Here is a 22,260-nt window from a genome sequence, read left to right as displayed (position 1 = left end):
CGCATTACAAACAAAAAAGAAAAACAGTGGAACTTTTCGCGAACTAACTTTCGAAAACACAAACAAACAAGATAACCGTATTCTTTAGATATTTCTAACTCAACTTTAAGAAATATCTAAGTTTAATTAAGAAATTTAAAAAACATATGATTAAATATTGAAAAAATCCAGTAAATTATCGTTATTCAGTATAATATTTTGTATCTGTCATATCAATATTCTAATTATTTTTAAGTTCTAGCGAGTTTCATTAGTAATCATGAAAATTTCGGATCGTGAATTTTTATGCGATTTAATTTATGCGATTAATCACATGCGCCATGCATAAAAAAAGACTTATAGAAGATTTTATTTTTTGAAAGCGCATTAATTGTGTATTTAATTAAAAATTTATTAATATTTATATAATATATTATATGTATAAAGTATATATTACTGTAAACATATACATACTTATTATGCATTAAAATTACAAATATTTACAATATATATTTCGGTAATGGAAGTGTAAAAGGAACCATCGTTGAATCGTTGGCATTTACTTCATCCCATCCATCATGTAGCTTCATAGTCTTTTCTATCCATAAGCCCTCCTGTATGGGAGATATGGCACCTTGCCAAGCCTGAATGTAATACGGCAAAATTTAAATATCGTAATTATGTGAAATCACAATAAAAATAAATTTTCTCGTACCTGCTGACAATGATTTGCCCACGCATAGATCATTCTATTATCTACTTTTATAGATAATTTTTTCGTTTTTTGTAGCATACTTATTGCAGCACTTTTTCGCGACTGTATCATATAATAATAAGCTTTCATCAACATATACCTACAAACATTTCGGTTCTTTAGAATAATTCTTTAAAAAGTTTAAATAAAAAGCAAATATCAAAATTTTAATGTTCTATCAAAATAACTTTAAGTTATAATATCATTGAAATTACTTTACAATATTTACAATATGCAAAATTATTTTGTGCGAGCTAGTTTAAATTATAATAAATTATATATAATTATTATATATAATAAAATATTATTAACAATAATCAATTTTTTATACCTGGGAATTGCAATTTTTACGACCTTTATCATACTCTTGATATGCCTGAATTCATGCTTAATTTCCGTTAGCGTACTCAATGCGTTTATGTTCCTGTTAGTAACTTCCCTTACTGTAAAATTGCAATTTTACCTTGGTAATAATTTTATACATGCATGTATATATACATATTGCGTAACATTCAAATACTCAACCACTTTATTACCGTACAAAATTAGCAATCCCTCAATTTTCTTCAACGCGGTAATCGTCGCTGCCACCTTGTGCTCGTCCACCACACTCTCGGCCGTCACGTTTCTGCTGCTCCAAACTTTCATAGCTTCCCACTGCTGCGTTCTGACGCACCTTCGATAACGCATATTAGAACGAAAATCCAAAATTTTATTTCTACAATAATAATATATTTTCGGAACTGTTAATTCTAATTCGACATAAAGCGAAGCTTTTCGTATTTACCACAACCACATGGAGGTAAAATATCGTCTTTCCGCTTCGGGATCGTGTAGGCTGACTATAGTCTCTCCTTCCTGAAGATAATATTCGTCGCAATTTTGAAACGAGAGAACTGTGAGACCGGTGTCGAGTTGCACATCAGCGCACGTGGCGTAGTACCAAGTACGACCCGATTTATCCAAATTGTTTCGTGATGCGAATTCTGTATATACAATTTTAGAACATAAGTATTCCTATATGTGATTAAAACATCAACTTGCTTGATCTGTTATGTAATTTATCATATTCGGCAGATATGAGATTCATTAATATAAGATCATTAAGATTTGTTAAAACCTATCCGTTTTTTTTTTTCATTCGGAAAGCTTACCCAATTCTCTCAGCAAAGTGACGACTTCCGAATGACGGCACGAGATCATGAGCAAGTGCGTTAATCTCGGTAGTATGAGCAACTTAAGAAATACAGAATCCATAGTTTGCGCCATCCTCATTGTGATAAAGCCGATTCTGATTGCTTTGCTGATCTCTCCTCTTAACCATCGCGAGAAAAATACTCCCGCATAAAGTTCGGCAATGGCTTTGAGCTCTTGAAACTCGAGCAAATCTCCTTTTTTTGCACAAATACTGAGAGCCTGTTTTTCCAAATAAGGAACGATTGACCTGCTCAAAAATAATATTAAACAATGTAACAAATTTCCTTGTGGAAAGAAGATAATATTTCATAACGTTACAAATGACGTGTAATGAATTTCATATGCAGAAATTATTAATCAATTGTTTTCATTAAACTTTTTGTGGTTTTAAATGATTTTATCTTGGCATAGCACTTGGTTTGGTAGACATGCGCAGTGATCATCATATTCGTGAACGAAGTGCAGAGCGTGAAAAAATCATTCGATGCATCCAGCGCAGCATTTAAGCCCCAGATGGCTGCTAGTCGTGCACGTTTCTTCATTTCCTTCGTTCCCTGAAATTTCGAAATTCGAATTATAATAGACGGCAATTATTGAACTTCAAAATTCAATATAGAAACAAATATTTACGAAATTGAGCAAGTCACAATAACTATGAAGCTTATTTTATTTCATAACAGACACTGAGCGAGTTATCGCAAAAGACAATTTATGATCATGTAGACTTGAACAGTCAGTATCGAAAAATCGTTGCCGAATAATTATCCTTACTCTAAATACGTTAAACATCTCTGCCAAGCAATTAGCCAGTTGCTCGATATAATTCGTAGTGAATTCATCGGTAGTGTCAATTTTCCAACGCTTGGGACAGACCAATCTCCATCTTAGCAGTTCGAGTTGAATCGTCGACTTCAAATCGATTGTAAATTTACGGTGCGGAAAATTGTAGCCCAGACTGGTCATTGCCTCGTTCAGCTTCTTGCTTGCTTCGGAAAGTAATCCGCTTTCCAAATGGCATTTACCTTGAAGTGTCTGGATTTTTGCGGTGAGATAAAGCAAGACTATCGATTTCTCCTCGTTAGTCTCGAACATCTACCGTTAAAGAGATCACGATTAATATTATCTTTTTGAACTATTTTACTATTTTTGTTCTTTTATGTCCGTCTTGCTTACTTGTTGAAGCAGAGCTTCAGCGTCACTCAGAAGTCTGCGAGCTTGAGGTACGTTGTTACTCGCTAAACAAATCTCCACAAACTCCAAAATCGCCGTCAAGATCATATCTTGTTTTCCTAGAATAGAGTATATAAAACGGTTTTCATAATTTAAAAATTAAAAAAAGAATAGAAAATATATGTAATATTTTCATATTATGCGTGCCGATATTGATTTACGTTGACTTACCGATTCCTTGACAATGTTCCAACATCTGAGCGTAGACAGTTGTTAAAATAAGATGGCATTGACAGTTGGCGAAGTCAACGTTAGAAAAGGTCTTGGTGGGTTTTCTGACTTTTTGAAAAATATTGAGGCAAATCGGTGTTCTCTCTGTTACCTGTTCCATATCTGGTGACAATATATTATTACAAAATTATTACAATATATGACATATCTTCATTTATTTTAAAATTGCTGCATATCTATTAAAATAGCTTAATTGCATGTATAATGTATTAATTCAATTCATATCCAAACTGAGTTCAAGACTGATTGCAGATTGTATATGATACCGTTTTCTGTCTCTTCTTTGAGAGTGTAAGTTGCTTCTTCAAGTTGATGCATTTCGGCGACGTCGACAGTTAATTTTGTTCTTCTAGTTTCTTGCACGGCCGTTTTTCCTAACAATCTTGCAAATTGTATCTCGCCACAAGCCATACATCGTTTGGTATGTTGCCGAAGATATTTTAATGCCTTGCTGTGTAATTCCATTTTTTGATTTTCCGTGAGCGATCTTTATATATATAAATATAAAAAGATACAATTAATTTTATTGATATTTGAAGCATTAGGTCCAGTAGAATTTTATGCAGAATATTTAAAATATTATATCTTAATTGCTCTATCATTATGATTTATCCAAATATTAAAATCATTCACTACCTATAAGTAGTTTCGCGGAACATCGACATTTTAAAATGCATCAGACCGCAAGACGCGTGCCGCGGCAAGTCAGTTAGTTCCTCTAAATAAAGTTTTATTATAAGGCATATAGAATTTTGCATTTGAATGTTTGCTTTATTATATACCTGGTATCATAAGATCCACACATTCGCACGCAGTTTCTGCCTCGAGACTAGGTTTCCTTATATTTCTGTAGAATACCAGCGGTCTGCCGCTCGTAGTAAAATCGCCCCGCGCGCATCCAAAGATTCGAATCTCGAAGAGTTTCTTGACAGCTACGATAACAATAAATATTGCTTTAAACAGTATTTAGTCGCATAAAACAAAATTAAGTAATTATTTAAATCGCGCAAGATATCCCCTAAGAATATCCAAAGGATTGTTTATTGCAAATATTTGCATTTATTGCTAGGTATCTTTTTACCGAGTCCAATTTCCCTTATAGATTTATCTTCCATTAGGTATTGTAGCATGCTTCTATTAATAATTTCTCCCAACACCGACGCGCATTTTAATAACATTTGATCCAGCGGTGTTAACGAGTCAAAAATCTTCAAAATCATTACTGACAACATAACATATAATAATTTTATAATACACAAAAGGATAGACATATCGTGCAATGTGTATAAAATTACACGATGCACACTTTAAGATACTATAAGCTACCTAAACAGAAAATAAATTAATTTATAAAAGTGTACAAACTGTGTTAAAAATATGGGCATTTAATAAACTAATACTTAATTAACTACATGAGAATTAGAATTAGTCATTAAAATTGGTATTGATCTTAATTATACCATCCATTGTCACTTCAGTATCTCCCTCTTCTGGCACAAAACCTTCTGTAAATTTGCAAACGGCGATTGTTTCTTCGTCATAAATTGTTGTTCCCGATTTGTGAACAGTGCTTTGCAGCTTCATCGAAGATATTGGACCATTCTGAAATTAAAATAATTATCTTATATCAGTTATTAATTACGTGAAATAATTAATGGAAAAAAAGCCTACACGATAACTTGTCCTGTACATCTTCCATTTGTCCGAACGTTCTTCTTCATTATTCCCGTCATTCAGAAAAATATCCTCTGAGGCAAACCTGAACAATTACTGACCATCGTGTATTTAATAATTTTATGTTAATCACTATTAATTATAATTATATTAGGATATTTGTAGTCGCGAGTAAGGAAATATATTTTATGATTTAAAAAGTTATCTGTAATAAAATATATGTAATATACATATGTAAAAAATTTTGAATCAATCTTGATCTATTTTAAATGATTCTGCTTTTCCTATAATTCTATTTTAGTCACAATTTCAACTTTTATACATTCAAAAGCAAATAGACATATTGGATAAGTTAGACTCTAGAATTGTAGATAAAATTATGAGACCTTTTCAGCATATAAATGGGAGGAAGCACATAGCCCATTTCCTCGGCAATCATTTTGCTGATATGCACTATTACGAGGCTACCAGATTGTGTGAGGCTCAATAAGTAACTTTCTATCCATCCTGGATTGCCAAAACTTCTTTCTTGAATTAATCTAAAAAGACAAAATACAGATACACAAAATATAGACGCAAAGAAAGTTATATTTTAGCTGTTTATTAAAAGCATTCTTCAACAAAAGAAAATTATTTGCATATTTAGAATGGCCAACCTTTCGAGTTCCGGAGGAATTCCACATGCATCAAGGATCTGACATGCGAGCGCTGCGTGATACCACTTGTCTATGCGACCCAATTCGATAATCTATTAATAGTAAAAAATAATTTATATATTTATGTCTTGCAGTATCGTAAAAATAAATACAAAAAGATATATCGACATATAAATTTAATGCAATACTTTTATTTCTTATTACAAATTTCTCATTACGAAATATTAATTATAAAAACAAATAAGAGATACATGATACATTAATGGCGTTAAAAAAGATCATTATTGCATTTATCTTTGCATGATCTTTGTTTAATTAAATTAATTCCTCTAATTCTTTTGAATGTTCGTACTCGTGCTCTCTCCAAAACGGTGGGGTGTATTTCGTACTCGCCGTTGAGCTCGCGTCCGATGCTAAGGATGAAGAAGACTGTGCTCTGTTTGGTCATCGTACGAAACAGTTTCACGGAATCATTGTCACTATACTGGGCATTATCGATGATCACCACCCATAGCTCCTTAAAACAGTCTCTCATCAGTTTAAGCAGAAAATTGCTCAATACTTTGCGCTTTTGTTTCCCGGATAGCGCTGTGTATCGCGGGCTCATCATGAAATGCACGTTGAAGAGCTGATTAAGGACGCAAAGAAATTCTGGTTCGTATACATGTTCCAGTCGTGACATCAGTATTTCTTCGCGGTCTCTCGGGGCAGTGGCGTCGTTGAAGCCCAGCGGTATGGAAAATATCAGACGGACCAAACTGTAAGACGCCTGTGCTAAGAGAAAAACTATTGATTTGAACTCTGTTTTGAAAAAAGTTCTAACTCTTGACTCTCGATTAGGAAAGATTAAAAATTACTATTTATTTAATAAATTATTTAATAAATAAATGCTCCATTAAAATAATAGTAATTTCTAATTAAAATGATAAAGGAAGATAAGCTTTTAATTTTATGTATCTTTGACATAATCGATTAAATTAAATATGTGATAGTTAAAAAATCTTGCAGTTTTTATGTCAACCTTAGCATCGTTCATAACTAAGGAGATATAGTTGCGTGATACACCTGCGGGAATATTCTGTGCAATTTCATCCAACAATCTCGTCTTGCCGATTCTCGGTTCGCCTCTGAAAAAGAAGACAATAAAAACTAGATTAGATAAGTGTAAAACATTGCATTTGCAAATTAATAATCAAGAATTAAAAATTAAAGTTAAATTAAAAGTCCCGATGGGAATTAGATTGCTCACTTTATAATCAACATATGTTCGGGTTGTATATGCTGCGTTGTTTCGTCCGTGGTGAAATGTGCTATCAGATTCGATAGCATCTGTCGAAAAATCTTCATTTCCGCTTCCCGTCCGAGCAAAGGATACTTTCTCCGTATTAATTCAGGCGCAATAAATCTGCAACCACGCGTAAAGTCGTGTATCAGTAAGAGATGATATTTTACGAAGATATAAACGTTAATTTCCAGAAAATTACAAAATAAAAAAGTTGCGAGATACTTTGTCTGTTCCTGAAACTCATAGACAGGACCGACGTTCGTGATTCCTTTCAGATGTCTCGGCTCTTGCAGTATAAAGTGTCTTGCTTCGAGACGAGAGCGCAGGAAGCTTTCGCGATCGCATATCACCTTAAAGATAACGATTACACTTCTGTATAGAATAGAAGCGAAGTATTTGTTATCTTTAATTACAAATGCGCTAAAATTTAGTGTCAATTAAAAGATTAAAAATTATGTCACTTTTTAACGTGACGATAACTTGTTTCCCAATTTGATAACGACATATTCGCGAAAGATAGATTATTTATCTAACGAGATACATCTACAATTCACAAACAGAATATGAATAAAAGGCAAGTAATTATTTTTTATTCAATTACTTTGTTATTATATGCGACCATCAAACGCGCTGCCTTATTCACCGACATTCCTATCACGGTGTACTCCCTCCGTAAAATATGACCGACCACACCGCAATATGTCATCCCGGTGGTAACAGCGATCGTCACGGATTTTACGTTCCTCATCGCTAGGAGATGCTGCCGCACCTTACTGGCACATCTCAATCCAATCTGCGATTCCAGCTCGTGTTTGTCGCCGCGCAGTCCGAATATGCAGAGAAATATCAGATCCTTGTCGAAGAGGGATGTCTTGTTCACGCATCCGTGCATCTCGCAGACTAGCCTTGAAAAATAAAAAATATTGACAACTGTGCGGTTAAAATAATTCCTTCTTAAATTAACTATTGTAGTAATAAGCGAAATTGTTACTTTCGCGACTAGTTACATTAAGATAAATAAATAAATGTAGCTATAAATATAATTAATATAATGAATAATTGTAACTGTAGATATAATTGCTGATGATAAAAAAGAGTTAGATAAAAATATAAGTTTGGATGCTTACCCGCAGACTAATTTATAAGCCGCACTAACGAGCGAGATCAATTCTTCGTTATCCATAACCGTCGTGATGACGTTGATGAAGAGTATGACTACTTGTCTCATCTCTGTAAGATGCTCCAACGGCTCGTCCATTTCCACGGATCGTATTACTGGTCTGAGCATATAGCTTCTTAATGAATCCTTTAATCGCTCTTTGGCTACCCTTATGACTTTAGGCCTCACTACGAAATGAAACATTTATAATTATAATTCGCGATCTTAACCGATTCAAAGCGATGTAAAAATGAATAACATAATTCGGATTGTACGTTTTTACTCACGGCTATAATCGACTTGCTCGAAATCATGTTCTTTCTGAGTATCGCCGGTCCAATTCATTAAGGTTGCACTATTTGGCACTTTGACATGTGATAAGTCGAAAAAGTTTCTGTTATGTTCGGCGTTTCTGTTATCTAGCGATTGCAATGCATATTATTACTTAGAATAGAAATAAAAGACTCCTTACATTTTTCTAATGTAAAATCACGTACTGATTCCAGTACCATTGTGAATATCATGAGCTCTGGAATGGTACCACATTGCTGAGCAAGCTATGATCAAAGTATGTACACCATCCGGTAACTTCTCATAGACGTACTCGTTAGGATTTGCCCATTGCCAGCTACTGGGCGCCACGAGAATATCACCGCCTCTAGATAGAATTTATTGTGTCAATATGGTATATCTGATTTGCTTTTCCTTCATAAAATTAACAAAATGTAATTTTTTAATAAATCAAGTAATAAATCATATTTGTTTCGCTTTGAGTTTGTACCTACTTGCATGCAAAGATTACAAGTTAGAATGCAGATAATATTTTGCTTTAATACCGGCATAATCCTTCGGCAAACTTTACATCCCAGACAGGTTTTCCAGTGATGACATAATACGACATCGTTTCTGGATCGCCGATAGACGTGAAGTACGTTATCCCGGAAGCAATGGCAAGTTTTACTATTAAAGATATTATTAAATTAACTTTTGAATGGAAGACTCTGCAATCTGTTGTACAATATTCTTAAAAAATATAATACTATTATGCTATTGTGTTACAAAATTATTTTATCTGCAAGTAATTGAGATTCAGTGTATCATTTGCGAATCAGTATTTATACTGTTATAACGTTTTTATAAATATAAAAATTCAATTTGTTAAGCAAATCAGAACTTATCTATGAATTAACTCAATCAATATATTAAAAGCGTTATTGACGCAGTAGAACCTCTGAGCGTTACACCGACGTCAGTGTTGTAAGTTCCAAAATGTTTCTGTATAATGCACGCGGTCTGCATCGCTTCCGTCGCGATATCGCGCATAAACATCCCTTCTTGGAGCTTCCACATCACTATGAACGCGTCGCCGGAGAATTTCACGACGTCCCCGTTATGCGAGAGGATCTCCTGCACCATCGCGCCGATATAGCTGTTCAAAGTTTCCGACAGCTTGGAGGGACCGCCAATGCCGGTCTTCGTGTATTTTTCTGTGAGGTCTGTGAAGCCTGCACGGTAATTAAAATCTAACGTTATAATTTGTGACTCGTCGTAATGACGATTGATATGTGATAATCCAACAAATTGCTTCAACCTGAAACATCGCCGAGCATCAACGTCGTGTGGTATTCCCTGGTTTCGTAATTGTCGTAATAATCGAGAATTTCGTCGGGGCACATAGACGCGAATATTTTAGTATGTTGCTCCAGTCGAGCACGCGAGGATCGATCTGAATTATAAGCTACCGATTGAACAATCTCTATTAAATTGTTACGCAACCAATGCATATTTAAGATTCGTTCATATTATGCTGATAATATATTTTAAAAATATTTATATTGAAATAAAAAATCAGTATTATAAAATTATAAATTATATGTTTATATATGTTAGGTTATTATTTAATGTAACCTAATTGTAATCTAATTTTTACGCATTGACTTACCTTCTGTTACTAAAGCATTCGTATTTCTTAGCATATCCGTCGTTTTTTCTTCTGTACTGTAATGTAAGTCGTAATCTCTTGATGTTACACTAAATAACAGCTAAATAATTATTATTAATTCCTATGTACTCGCAGCTAAAATAAAAGAAATGCTGCTTAAATATAAGCTTCGAAAGCAAACTTCAGATTCTAAGATACTTTAATCATGATGCTAAAAAATAAATATAAGTATAGATAGAAAATAAATATACGTATAAATAATATAAGATATTAAATATAAATATACATGGAAATTTCTCTCTCTCTTTCTCTCAAAGGAAATGCACATTATACACTTTTATAAAATATATATTACAGAGAGAGAGATTATACTCTATATTCTATATAAATAGCATGGAATCTAACTAAATATTTTCAGGAATAGAAACTGGGGAGTTAATAGAATAAATATCAGCCTTTTCCTCCGTGAGATATTTATTTCATTCAATATCAGATTGCTTAGAGGCTTGCAGAAGGGAACGATCAGCGTCAACAATAAATACACTCGTCGGACAATAGACAATATGTGTTTATTTAATAGCCTCGCTATATGGATACTTATACGAGTTGTCGCTCTAACAGATCGCTGCCTACAACGTGACGGCCGAATTTTATTGTGCCTGGCCCTACTATCCTTATTGTGCTTGAATCTATGATGGGTCGACGTCACCTCGTTCTTTACGTGATTACTTATTAAATCCTTCCTTGTTTCCTCACACACCGTCGGTTGTCAACTAACGAGAGTGGATTATACTCACTATTGTAAGACATCGCGTTACACGAAATTGACAGTCATACTTAGTGATCCGTTGCTACTTGGTTGTTGACGAATCGCCCTATGCGCTGATTAAAATTCACTAAACAAACGTTTTCATATTTTTAATTATTTACATTTGTGTCGCTAAAACAAAATTATTATTTCCCACATGTTAAATATATAAATTTTCCTAATTTATACATGTAAATCAATTTATCTGAAATAAAAATTAAAATATTTAAAATATATTTAGTACAGTGACAAATTTTTGAATATCTGAAATGTATTGCATTAAATTTTTAAAGCATCATAATATTAGTCTCAAATAAAATAAACAATCTTAAAGAATTAAAAAGATCTCTGAATACTTATTTATATTACTTGAAGTAATGTACTGTGCTAACAGCATCCTGCGAATTTACTAACAGCGACGGACACGGCAATTATACAGGACTATCGATTATCAAAGGAAGACAATCGTTAATAACAACATCGATAAATCTTCTACGTAACACGATGTGATAACGAAACGACTTAGCGCGCGTAATAAATTATTATTATTAACAGATGCTATATATATGTATATGTATATATCTTTATATCTATACAGAAAAAAATCTCACCGTGTAACTGTCACATCCGTCGAAAAAAATTTATCCAAGAACATTTGCGCAGGATGCAACTTTTTTTTCCTCGGCGATTACGTCTTGCCATCGCAGAAACGGATCGTCGCGCCGAATTTCGTCGTGAATTTCGTTTCGGAACTTCATTCCTCAACGTGCGAAGTGTCGTACACGTGCCTGCGCGTGTTTCGTACGTTATTACTATATTTTGCACAACACATTTGTATATTTTGCACACGCCGATTCACGCAAGCAGGCACACACGAGTTCCACTAGTTCGAGCGAAATCGTTCGCGATGTCTGACTGCCGGGTATTTACCCCGTCGTCCTTTCCGTATCCTCTCGACGCGTCTCTCTCTCTCTCCCTTTCTCTCTCCGTCGTGATTATTTACTCGCGAAATTATATCTTCTGAGCTAAATCGATTAGGTATTAAGAAAAGGCCCATAAATTTCCGCCTCGCGTTATGTATCAGTTAAAAAACTTTGCGCTGATGTTCGATAAAATTGTCGTTCTCTCAATTGTATAGTAAATTGTATAACAAAATACTGCATTATCAGGAGGGATTTTAGTGCGACGTGTGCGAGGACGACGGTGTAATTCCACGATTCCGAAAAGCGTTATAAACCAAAAAGTTTCAGACAGACGAGAACGCGCACAAGTATTTCACAGACATACTATATTTTACTTCGTATGTCCGCTTCCTCCTCTTTTTCATCTCTTCCTTCTCTTTCTCTCTCTTTTTTTTGTTCTTTTTGCTTTTTACGACAAACGTGACTCGTTATATAATGGCACACAGCATGGCAGTTGCAACAATGTATTTCAATAAACTGTTACTTTAATTAGCTTATCTCTTAACTTACTTCGGTAAACCTTATATTCCTAGCTTCGTCGCACTTTTCATTATAATCCGCCGTTTTCTCTCGCTTTACGATCGCCATCAACTCCTGCCCGGAAGCCGGAAATCACCGAAGCGCGAGAAAAAAAAATCATGAAAAAACGAATATGAGAACGGCTTCGGTGATTACCGGCGGATTAAACGCAATATACTCGCTCGAGATATTATACGTGACGCCTAATTAATTAAGCGTTCGCAAGGACTAGGCGAAACAGGACCTATCTCACTCGTATTCCTGTCCTCTCTTCCTCTTTCTCTCCCTCTCTTTCACTCATTCTCTCTTTCGCTCTTTCACTCTCACGCTCACACTTTTGACTTAAATCCCCGTTGTCATATTATTATCATTCGCTTAGGTATATACACGCGATCGAAAATTGTATTGCGTCGAGATTCTTCGAGATTATTAACGATAAACGTTGCACAATAATAGTAATCGAAGCGTCTCTCCCTATCGTGTTTTCTCTTCGTTAAGACTTGTGTTATCAATTGTTCATTTAGCGATTAAACACGTAGAAACTGGAGAATAGAAAAGGAGCGGGTTGAAATCACGTCGTACCGTTGTCGAGCCTTATCGGACGCTGAAGCGTTCTTTTTGATAAATTTTATTTTCAATGCAGACTATCACGAGGTTGCCAGCATCAGCATTACCAGCACAAAATAAAATAAAAAAGCAGTAATGAAGATTAAAAGCGCCGATGTCTGCGAATTGTCATAAGTTTTTCATCAAAGTATGAATAATTACTTTCTTAATTTGTCTTATCGTATATTATTTCGATTTTTGTTAAATTTTCAACTATAAATTTTAATTATTTCTTTTGGTTTTATCTTAAAACAGCATCCAATAAGAATTACGATAACGTCGGTACGGCGTTCCTTACAATATTATTCACATAAAAATCGTATTTCTTTTTTTTTGTATTTTCTTATCGTGGACACTTAACAGTCACGAGTCAAAAAATAATATCAGGACCGCTTCTCTTTCACTTTCTTTCACTCGGACTCTCACTCTCGTCTCACTCTGCAGTCTCGCCTTAGGATCACCTTGAGTACCATATAAATTGATGAGGTTCGAGGGGAGGATCTCTCTCGATAATAACCGATAACTCATCGATGATGAAAAGTTTATCATGATAACGCGATTAAGTCTTATATATTCTGTGAGTAATACTTTTTGAAAAGTAATCTTAAGTATAAAGGGACAAAAATTAAATATTAATTATTTAATAATTCCATTTTCTCTTCGTTCACGAAAATGATTGATTTAAAATATAAACGCGGTGTCGCAATTGCGGAATGAGAGTCAAATAACAATGATTTCGCGGCTAAGAATGAAATCGGCCCTAAAATTTAACGAATGCTTATTATTCTACTACTAATTACGCTTCTAATAACTTAGGCGCGATTTGTTGCGAAATACAATCGCATCCTCCCCTTCGTTCGTTCTCTCACCCGAACTCTTTTCACCGTTTCGACGCGGACGACACAAATTCTACAACATCGATTGTATCGAAAGGATCTTCATGGAGTGATAATATGTAACTATTATATATTATATTGTTATAGTACGTTAGTAGAATCTAATATGTCAACAAGAAATTCGATCTGATACCTTATCTGTGTCTGTCGTATTTCCCCGTTCGTGCACGTAGTCACACATTCCCTGCGGCTTTTCGCGAAACAGAAATTGCAAATTAATTATTATCGAATTGCAAGACGTATATCAAAGAGTTGAAACATCGAAAGTGACTTAGATATAATATTCGCAATGTTAATCAAGACTGGATGAAAGTCGGATTTTAGAAATGTCGAATATCGTGTAAAAGTGAGATCGTAAAAGTGAGATAAGTATCCGGAGTTCGATTTTGTTAAAAAATTCTACGTTGGAAAAATAACGCTGTCGATATTTTTAAAAATCGATTCACCAGGCGCACAACACATTCACGCTCCAATCATTCGTTCCGTGTTAACAATTGTGTCAATTAACGATAATATTATTTTTTTTCTGCTTAGCTATATATGATGTAACACGATGATATAGGCTTGATATGACGGTGGCACACGTTAACTAATTGTTTCTTTTTATTTCTCTCTCATCGTCCTTCCTCTCCATCTCACCTTCGATCTCTCGACTCGATCGACGCGAAAGAGATATTTAACAATCGTACTACATTCTCCATTTAGAGACGACAATAATCCTTGCAAATAAATATGAAAATTACAAGATGCAAAACGTTGGAAGTTAACAGAAATGAAATAACAACAGCTATCGTTCTTGTGAAAATCAGAACATCTCAACAACTTGTGATTTCACTAATAAAATTTCGCCATCTCTCTAACATCTTTATAAAAATTTGAACAATAAGAGAACACGTTGTATAAACTCTTATTGATTCCAGACAGAGAAAATATTTAGATGGTCTAGATTCTAGATAATTGGTAACTGTTAGATTGTCTGTATTTGATTATTGTGGAAAATTCAAACTTAACGTAAATATAATTCTCGCTTTCACGGTTCTCACTTTACTTTATTTGCGGTGATACTAATTTTAATTATCTTATCTCTGCACGTGTATCTATATGAGATTGGAGGTCAGAAGTAAGAGAGGAAGCTGTTTCGTGGCAACGCATGCCATTATTCTAGCAAGGATTGTGGCCAAGTATCGTGATTTTTACTGATTAAAAATATATTATTAAATTCGTTAAATAAAATTAAAATTAAAACATATAAAACAGCAAATTTTTACGAGTTATATATCATTGTTAACAAACAAAAAGAGAAAAAATAATAATGAGGTTTATATAATAAATAATTTTTTAAAAATGTCGTCTAAATAACAGAGTAATATACCTATATTTTTTCCGAATTTCTCTAAATGCATTTTACGATTCGCGATGCTTCGCTTAAACAAATATCCACGCCACACACAACAACATGCACTTTGATTCCAGCTTACAGTTGTCCTAACGTTTAGATATATTAAAGTCGAGTTAATAAGTCTTTTGAGTCTAAATGGTTCGTAGACGTCGTCAAGATGCAAAGAGGCGCCGGAGTTCAACGAATGGATAAGCCAGCAACGAGAGAAGTGCTGTCGTACCCGCGGAATTCACAGAAGGGCTATCCTCAAATATTAACGATAAAATTTTACACTTTCAACATTTCGCAATTTAACTCACCGCAATGGCAGACGCGACGATATTAGCGGCGAGCGAGATCGAACGATTTAAAGAACGTGCCATTCGACAGGATCTCACTTCGTTGGTCGCTTTCTTTTTGTAATACATTGTCGCGTTATGGTTCCCGCAAGAAGCAGATGCATATTTAATACTGCAAAAATGCTGCAACGCACTCGCCGTGATACTGGCGTCGTAAATATTGCATCGCGCGTCGCAGCATCTCATCAGGTCGCTCGCTCGCCAGCTTGTTTCCAAAAATTACATTTCAAACCTTTTATACGTCAAACATTTTGTGCCGTTTCTATTAATTTTCGACAGTAGCCAACTGTGTAAGGAGAAAAAGGAGAACGTAATAAAATATCGCATCATGCGTTCAAATGCGCTTTGCGAGATGCAGATCTGCGACGACGTACATTATTGTTTAATATGTAAGTAGCTTCGTTTTTTTTTTTTATAATTTACATCACCGCAAGTTTCTATCTTTTAAAGGAAAGCGCATATTTCAGCTCAAGGTCCATTTCTTTAAAATCAACGATCGAGATTTTAGAGCGCATGTCTTTCCTTTGCGATATTTGATTACGATCTGTAATCTTCTCACGCGATATACATTATGCATAATAACCGTGCATTCTCCGATAAGACAGTCTCGAGTAAATGCGGATTTCGTTCAGCGAGATACCTATGCGTGTACATAATAGATTCCTATTCTACAGTGGTGTATTTTGGGAACGGATGTAAATGTTTAAATAGGAGCTTCAACAAGGAATCGTTCACGACTTTCGGGACAATTGCACGGATGGGAAGAAATAACATAAGTATTATTTACAAGAGATTTTCTTTAGTGCCTCGGCTACGTTCTCTTGGCTTCCCGCGATCTTTCGCAAAGTGCGTCCTAAAGAGCGCATTCTCATCCTGCACGTCTCCTAGTACTTACAGCGGCGTATCCTTCTGCGTATTCCCACATTTGCGATTAGCGTGACGATTGCAATAATTTAATTAGCGTGACGATTGCAATGCGACACTCTAGAGGTGATTTATCTATAAATATTTCTGAATCGTTTTGATTTCTTAAATATTAATTTTCAAAATCACAGACGCTGGTTTTCAAACGGATCGTGTCCCAATAAAGTTCTCGTGAAAATAAACAGAAATAAAAAGGATAAAAAATAATTTAATAATAATAAAACTAACTTCTCTGATTACGAATTGCAGCATGATACAAATTCTTATAATACCAACTTTTTTTTAACTTACTTTCTTCTTTGCAGGATAAAGACGGCAGGGATTATATATTTATTCCAATTGTAATTTTATTCATATCAAGGAATGCGGATATATGTAAACTCACCAAGCTGTGTTAAATTCTTCAAGCAAATTAGATTATAAATAGCCATAAATAATTAAAAGAAGCTCTTATTTATTTAAGAAATTTAAGAAATAAAACTCCAATCCATGTTAATCATTTCTTATTTCCTTCAATCCTCTGCTAATCTAATTTTTCTTGCAGCGCTAATTATACATCTAAAATTAAATATATTAATATAAAGAAATAAATATAAAACAATGCTCCTGTAATAAATTGTCAACTTTTTAACAACGTTTTAACAACGCCGCGCGCTGCAAAGAACTATATAATAAACAACAATTCGCATATTTCGATACATTATTGCAATAATAATAAATTATGACGCCTACAACGATTTAAATATCGCTGATGTCGAAGCGAGAAGAAGATAAATGCCTATAACACGTTGCCAGGATAAAATATCCGAAACCATCGTATGTCGTCCATTGTTATTATATTTCATCCATGGTAAACCAGCGAGTGCTATCTATTTGGATTGACAGCAGTCTGAAGAAGTTTCCGGCTTCTTGATTTTGACAATTCTTTTAAGCACTATCACGTGGATGATAAAATTCCGATTAATGATGAGAAATGTCGAATAATGACGAAGATGATGATGGTGATGAAGATTGATGCGCGATACGTGAGGAGCGGCACAGGCAGAGGTATTGGCTGTTGCTGTAGTTGCTGATATTGGTGGTGTACTGTAGTTTTGCTGTTGTAGTTGTTGTTTGTTTTGTTTTCTTTTTTTCACTACGTTTCTAAAAACGTTCTATACACTGCCTCTACGTTTGCGGGTATGTGTGCGCGTATGACAACATCGAGATAACGAAGAGACCGATACTCCAAAATACCGTAGGTGGTCTCGAGTACTTATCTGGTATCCTGCTGATGAATCCGCGATTGATCTTCGTCTTTCAAGTCGGACACCATTGACGTTCTTGTTCTGCAAAACGTCGCGGTTCTGATTAGCGAAATATCTAATAACCGTTAATTTCAGGAGCAGTTAGTGCTTTAATCATTTACGATAATTCAATAATCTTCATTATTATATCTCAAAAAATATATAATCCTAGTAAATAATATTAAAAAGTAATTGACATTATAAGATAAAATGTATGTAGGTATATGGTAATTATGTATTTCGCCTTTTAAAAAACTATTTAAAGATTAATTCTATATACTGTTTCTTCTCAATTATATTTTATCAGAAAAGCTTTCGGAGCTTCTAACATTAATTATTTATTTATATATTGTTTCAAAAAATTGTTATTGGCAACTTACGAATACTTGCAGCTCGTGCTAGCTGATTTTGACGAGTTGTCGCCATTCACAGCAACTAATTTCGATGAACTGATTTCGCTAAAGCGACCGTCAAAGGAATTATTATTATTATCACTGCCGTCTTTATTGCCGTCGGATATCTTGAATATTTTTTGAAATAATTGTGGTGTTGTTTCCCGTTTAAAATTTAACTTAATACTTTTTTCGTCCTGGAAAATATTAATATATGGCGATTCGGTTTTCGATGTTATAAGAACGAAGAATTTTCATTAAATTTTTTCAAATTACCTCTTCCCTCAGTCTATCAAGTAATAGTCTCTTATCGGCTTTTAATTTCGCCGCTTGATCCGCTTGTGTTAAAGTTGTTATGCCTGAATGTTCCAACAAAGCTAAGTGAGCGTCCTTCTCAGAAAGGGCAGCTTTTAAAGCTTCACGCCTGCAAAAGAGTCAGCAATATTAAAATAAATTGTTAAAAAAGTATTATGTTTACACACAAAACAAAACACACACACACAGAAAGAGAGAGAGACAGAGAGAGAGAGAGAGAGAGAGAGAGAGAGAGAGAGAGAGAGAGAGAGAGAGAGAGAGAGAGAGAGAGAGAGAGAGAGAGAGAGAGAGAGAAAATGCACTATCAAGACAAAACTGCTCAATAAAACTGAAAAACTCACTTAATTTGATGCAATTCTTGAAGTTGAATAGACTTCTCCTGATTCGATTGGACGAGTTTCTCTTCAGTCTTAAATATTTTATAAAGAAGCGGCTTGCACGTGATGCATTTCGTGGCTGAAGCAGCTTGCATGACTGCGATTTTTTCTTCCATCTCGGCAATCTGATAAGAAAATAAAGAATCTCTTGAGAGACAAGCACAGATGTTTATGCGATACGATATTCATAATGTATTGTAATTATTCATTATGCATATAATTATTCATTCAGATTTTTTACTAATTTTAATTCGCAATTTTTCTACAAACTTATTTTTCATTTTACTTACTGTTACTTCAATATTATTAATGCCTGAGAAACGTATAAGACAAGCGTTTAATATATTACGAAAATTTCCAACTCACTCTTTGGTCAGTTTCTTTTCTGAGCTTCTTCTCGTGCTCGAACTTCGTCTCAATCTCCTCCGTGATAGCGATGCTCTGACGAAGAGCTGCGTCCAACTCCTCTAATTTGTGCTCCTTGTCCGCGAGGTTTTTCTTCAATTGAAGCTCTATTTCCTCCTTCTCCTTCAATGTGGCAATGAGCTCCTCGATCGCGACGTCAATTCTCTCGCCGAGCGAAGTCTCCAAAGAATTGACTTCCATTTCTAGCTCCTGCACCCTCTCGTTTCTCAATTTAATCTCTTCCTTCAGCGCACTAATATCCTCCGTCTCATACAATTCTTCTTCCATTTCGGCCATCTCCTTCTCCATTTTCAGAATCTTATTTTGCTGTTCTATGATCTGTTGTTCATATTTCTGGATTCTATTGTCCTTTTCCGAAATGTCGTGTCCCATTTCTTTCATCTTTTGCTCTTTCTCCCGCAACTTTATTTTCAGGCTCTCTTCCTCTTCGATTCTGTTATCCTCTTCCAAAGCGACATGCATTACGTCCTTTATCTTTTGTTCTTTTTCTTCCAGCTCGCATGCTACTCCATCGTCAAGTAGAGCGTTCTCCTTCGACGTGTCTCTGACTAAAAATATTATAGAAACAATGTAATTAAAAATAAAAAAATGAAAAACAACATAACAATTTTAGTAAAGCTTTCGCGTACCTGATTTATTTTCCTCAAATTTCGACAGCTTCTTCAACTCAAAAATTTGGTTCTCCAGCTGACCAATTCTGCACTCTCGATCTTGCAGCTTTCGCTTAAGCCCGTCAATATCGTGTTCCCTGACGTAATGTTCCAAATTCGTAACCATCTCCTCTAGTTCTATAATTCTCGCTTTATCAATCCCCGCGTTCGTGAGGTTGTTCTTTTGGATCCACTTCTCCATTTTTGTAATATGCTCTTTATCGAGCGACACTTGGTAACGCAGATCACGCATCTCCTTCACGTCCTCCTTGAGAAAACCCTCCAGCTCTTCTACGGCGTCTTCCAGTTCTGCGACCCGTTGGGACTTTCTGTCAATAGTTTCTTCGAGATCGCGCATTCTCTGCGTGTGTGTGTATACGTTCTTTCGCAGGTTTTCCAGCGACACTATTTTCTGCTCCAGCTCGACAATGTGTCGATTCTTTGCCTCAATATCTCGCTTCCAGGATTCTTCCACTTCCCCGTTCACCCACTTCTCGTCGCTGTCGCCTTTCTCTGAGGATTCCGTTGTGCCCGCGTGATTCTTCAAGGAATTCCTCAAGGCCGTCACTTGTCGCACCAGCGCGAGAATATGCCAATCCTTCGCATTCGAATTGCCACAATGTTTACATGCCTTCGTTTGCATTTCGATATCATTGCTCATCTTATCGTGTCCGCTGACATCGTTCTTTAGGTCCTCACAGCGTTTCAATTGCTGCTCCAGCTGAACGATGTGTTGATTCATCGTCTCCGTCTCCTCCTTCCAAGATTCAATGTGTTTCACGTCACCCAACAGGTCCTTGCACTTGTCGTGCTCCATCTGGAGATGCTCCATCGTTCTTTCCAGCTCGAATATGGCACGGTTCTTCGCCTCTAGTACTTCTCGCCAAGAAGGCTCGTCCTTGTTATCCTGGGACAAGCGTGCGGTATGCGTGCCGAAGCGACGTTCGTTGGCAAAGTGGCAAAATGTACAGGATAGCGATAATGAAAACAAAAGCGGAAGCACAGAGGAGGAAACAGAGAAAGGTGAATGTATATATGTATATGTGTGCATAGTGTATGTGCATTTTTTTCTGTACACGTGTCACATCAATCGATGCGAAGGACGCAAGAGTATGCGTCTTCAAGTGATTGCAAGACATCATCCTTGATCTTCATTATTCCCTGTATCTCGATATATATTTAAATTATATCGTCGGTTAAATTATATCTCTTCGCAATTCTTTGTTGCTTTCTTCTTTCTCTTCGCGTCTGCCGTTCGCCTTCTATTTTTCCTTCGTTTTTTTTTCTTTCTTTCTCCTGATTTAAACTCGTATATTTATATTTACGTGTGTGCATACATATATACATCTACATCGTATATCTTCCGCGGTGAGTAATAATATGTATATACAGATGGATGCGCGTGTATTTGTATCTCTTGTGTGTACGGCGGTATATAGGTATGAATATATATATACATATATGTATATATACATATGTATGTGTGTGTATATATATTTATATATATATATATATATATATACTTCAGTTTCTTCTTAGTATTAATAATTAATTAACATTATTGTTGCCGTTGTCGTCTTCTCTCGTCTTCTCGCATTAATATGTATATTTATAATTTATCCTCTGCGTTAAATTTATATTTATATTTATAGTTTTATCTTCAATATTTATATATTCTCAATATTTGTATTTATATATCAAGTTATTGTTGTGTTATTATCGTTATTATCCTTTCGCTATAATTATTAAATACGTTAACAATGGTCGCAGCATTTTACGTAAAATAATTATATGTCTCGACGTGGGTTTTGTCCATTGGCGGATCGACATCAATATCCTTCGTTTTTTAAGTCCCTCGTGTGTATGTCTATACTCGTAAAGTCTCGCTTATAATATGCAAATTGTACTAAAAAGAACGGAGAAGGCGTTCCCAACGAAAATCGACCTTAGAACAAGCTTTTTAGGAATCCGGCGGGTCCCGCCTGTTAGCGATGCCTCAAGGAAAAAGTTCGTAATATTTTTATTTCATTATGTATGTTGTGTGTTACCAACGAAAAAGTCACAAGGAGGATAAGCAGCGATACGTGAACGCATATGTGAATGTCGTGTATATATCCGAAAGCAGCGTGGAAAATATCAGAAGACAAGTTGTTAGTAAGTTAATAGATAGAAGAAGAATATATTAATATAAATTAATTAATTTACGTTCTTCTTATTATCAATATTCGACAAGTAAATATATATAAGATATACTG

The 22,260-nt window shown here is 35.0% G+C and overlaps 3 protein-coding genes across 7 annotated transcripts in view; all 3 read right to left on the bottom strand.

The window, feature by feature from the left end:
• Nucleotides 1–370: 370 nt before the first annotated feature.
• Nucleotides 371–9,884, bottom strand: LOC139769077 (adenylate cyclase type 10). The gene is made up of 29 exons (XM_071699837.1): nt 9,757–9,884; nt 9,395–9,670; nt 9,002–9,125; nt 8,663–8,823; nt 8,453–8,584; nt 8,134–8,353; nt 7,608–7,911; nt 7,229–7,356; nt 6,971–7,126; nt 6,743–6,848; nt 6,074–6,490; nt 5,722–5,813; nt 5,452–5,604; nt 5,063–5,150; nt 4,852–4,993; nt 4,473–4,613; nt 4,174–4,323; nt 4,028–4,109; nt 3,658–3,878; nt 3,332–3,493; nt 3,104–3,219; nt 2,702–3,022; nt 2,345–2,484; nt 1,888–2,177; nt 1,521–1,719; nt 1,270–1,409; nt 1,065–1,176; nt 695–833; nt 371–623 (listed from the first exon to the last, which is right to left on the bottom strand). Exons 1-29 carry the CDS (start codon nt 9,839–9,841, stop codon nt 480–482), a joined length of 4,941 nt encoding a protein of 1,646 aa, XP_071555938.1. The 5' UTR covers nt 9,842–9,884; the 3' UTR covers nt 371–479.
• Nucleotides 9,885–10,657: 773 nt separating this feature from the next.
• LOC139769074 (uncharacterized) lies at nt 10,658–21,941 on the bottom strand. Its single transcript, XM_071699834.1, has 6 exons — nt 19,985–21,941; nt 19,296–19,903; nt 18,894–19,054; nt 18,514–18,661; nt 18,226–18,434; nt 10,658–17,887 (listed from the first exon to the last, which is right to left on the bottom strand). The coding sequence occupies exons 1-6, from the start codon at nt 21,054–21,056 to the stop codon at nt 17,815–17,817; spliced, it is 2,271 nt and encodes a 756-aa protein (XP_071555935.1). The 5' UTR covers nt 21,057–21,941; the 3' UTR covers nt 10,658–17,814.
• Nucleotides 21,234–22,260, bottom strand: part of Brp (ELKS/RAB6-interacting/CAST family member bruchpilot) — a 64,561-nt gene continuing 63,534 nt past the window's right edge. For all 5 annotated transcript variants that reach the window (XM_071699828.1, XM_071699829.1, XM_071699830.1 and 2 more), the window contains one exon: nt 21,234–21,987. In XM_071699828.1, coding sequence (XP_071555929.1) covers nt 21,952–21,987 — 36 coding nt within the window. In that variant the 3' untranslated portion in view covers nt 21,234–21,951. The remainder of the gene's footprint in view (nt 21,988–22,260) is intronic.

Source organism: Temnothorax nylanderi, unplaced genomic scaffold (genome assembly GCF_030848795.1).
Source record: "Temnothorax nylanderi isolate EJ_2023f unplaced genomic scaffold, tnyl_v1.0 TNYL_tig0020_pilon, whole genome shotgun sequence".
NCBI lineage: Eukaryota > Metazoa > Arthropoda > Insecta > Hymenoptera > Formicidae > Temnothorax > Temnothorax nylanderi.
The sequence above is the reverse complement of the archived record's forward strand: the minus strand, read 5'-3'. Positions and strand labels throughout refer to the sequence as shown.

Excerpts from the sequence above, each read along its gene's own strand:
- LOC139769074 (XM_071699834.1), bottom strand. The coding sequence starts at position 21,056 with ATGCACACATATACATATATACATTCACCTTTCTCTGTTTCCTCCTCT. Across the intron at positions 19,055-19,295 it reads GAAAAGAAACTGACCAAAGA|ATTGCCGAGATGGAAGAAAA; the intron begins GTGAGTTGGAAA and ends TTTTCTTATCAG. Across the intron at positions 18,662-18,893 it reads CAAGAATTGCATCAAATTAA|GCGTGAAGCTTTAAAAGCTG; the intron begins GTGAGTTTTTCA and ends ACTCTTTTGCAG.
- LOC139769077 (XM_071699837.1), bottom strand. The coding sequence starts at position 9,841 with ATGTGCCCCGACGAAATTCTCGATTATTACGACAATTACGAAACCAGG. Across the intron at positions 7,912-8,133 it reads GCTTATAAATTAGTCTGCGG|GCTAGTCTGCGAGATGCACG; the intron begins GTAAGCATCCAA and ends TTATTTTTCAAG. Across the intron at positions 6,491-6,742 it reads TAGTTATGAACGATGCTAAG|GCGTCTTACAGTTTGGTCCG; the intron begins GTTGACATAAAA and ends CTCTTAGCACAG.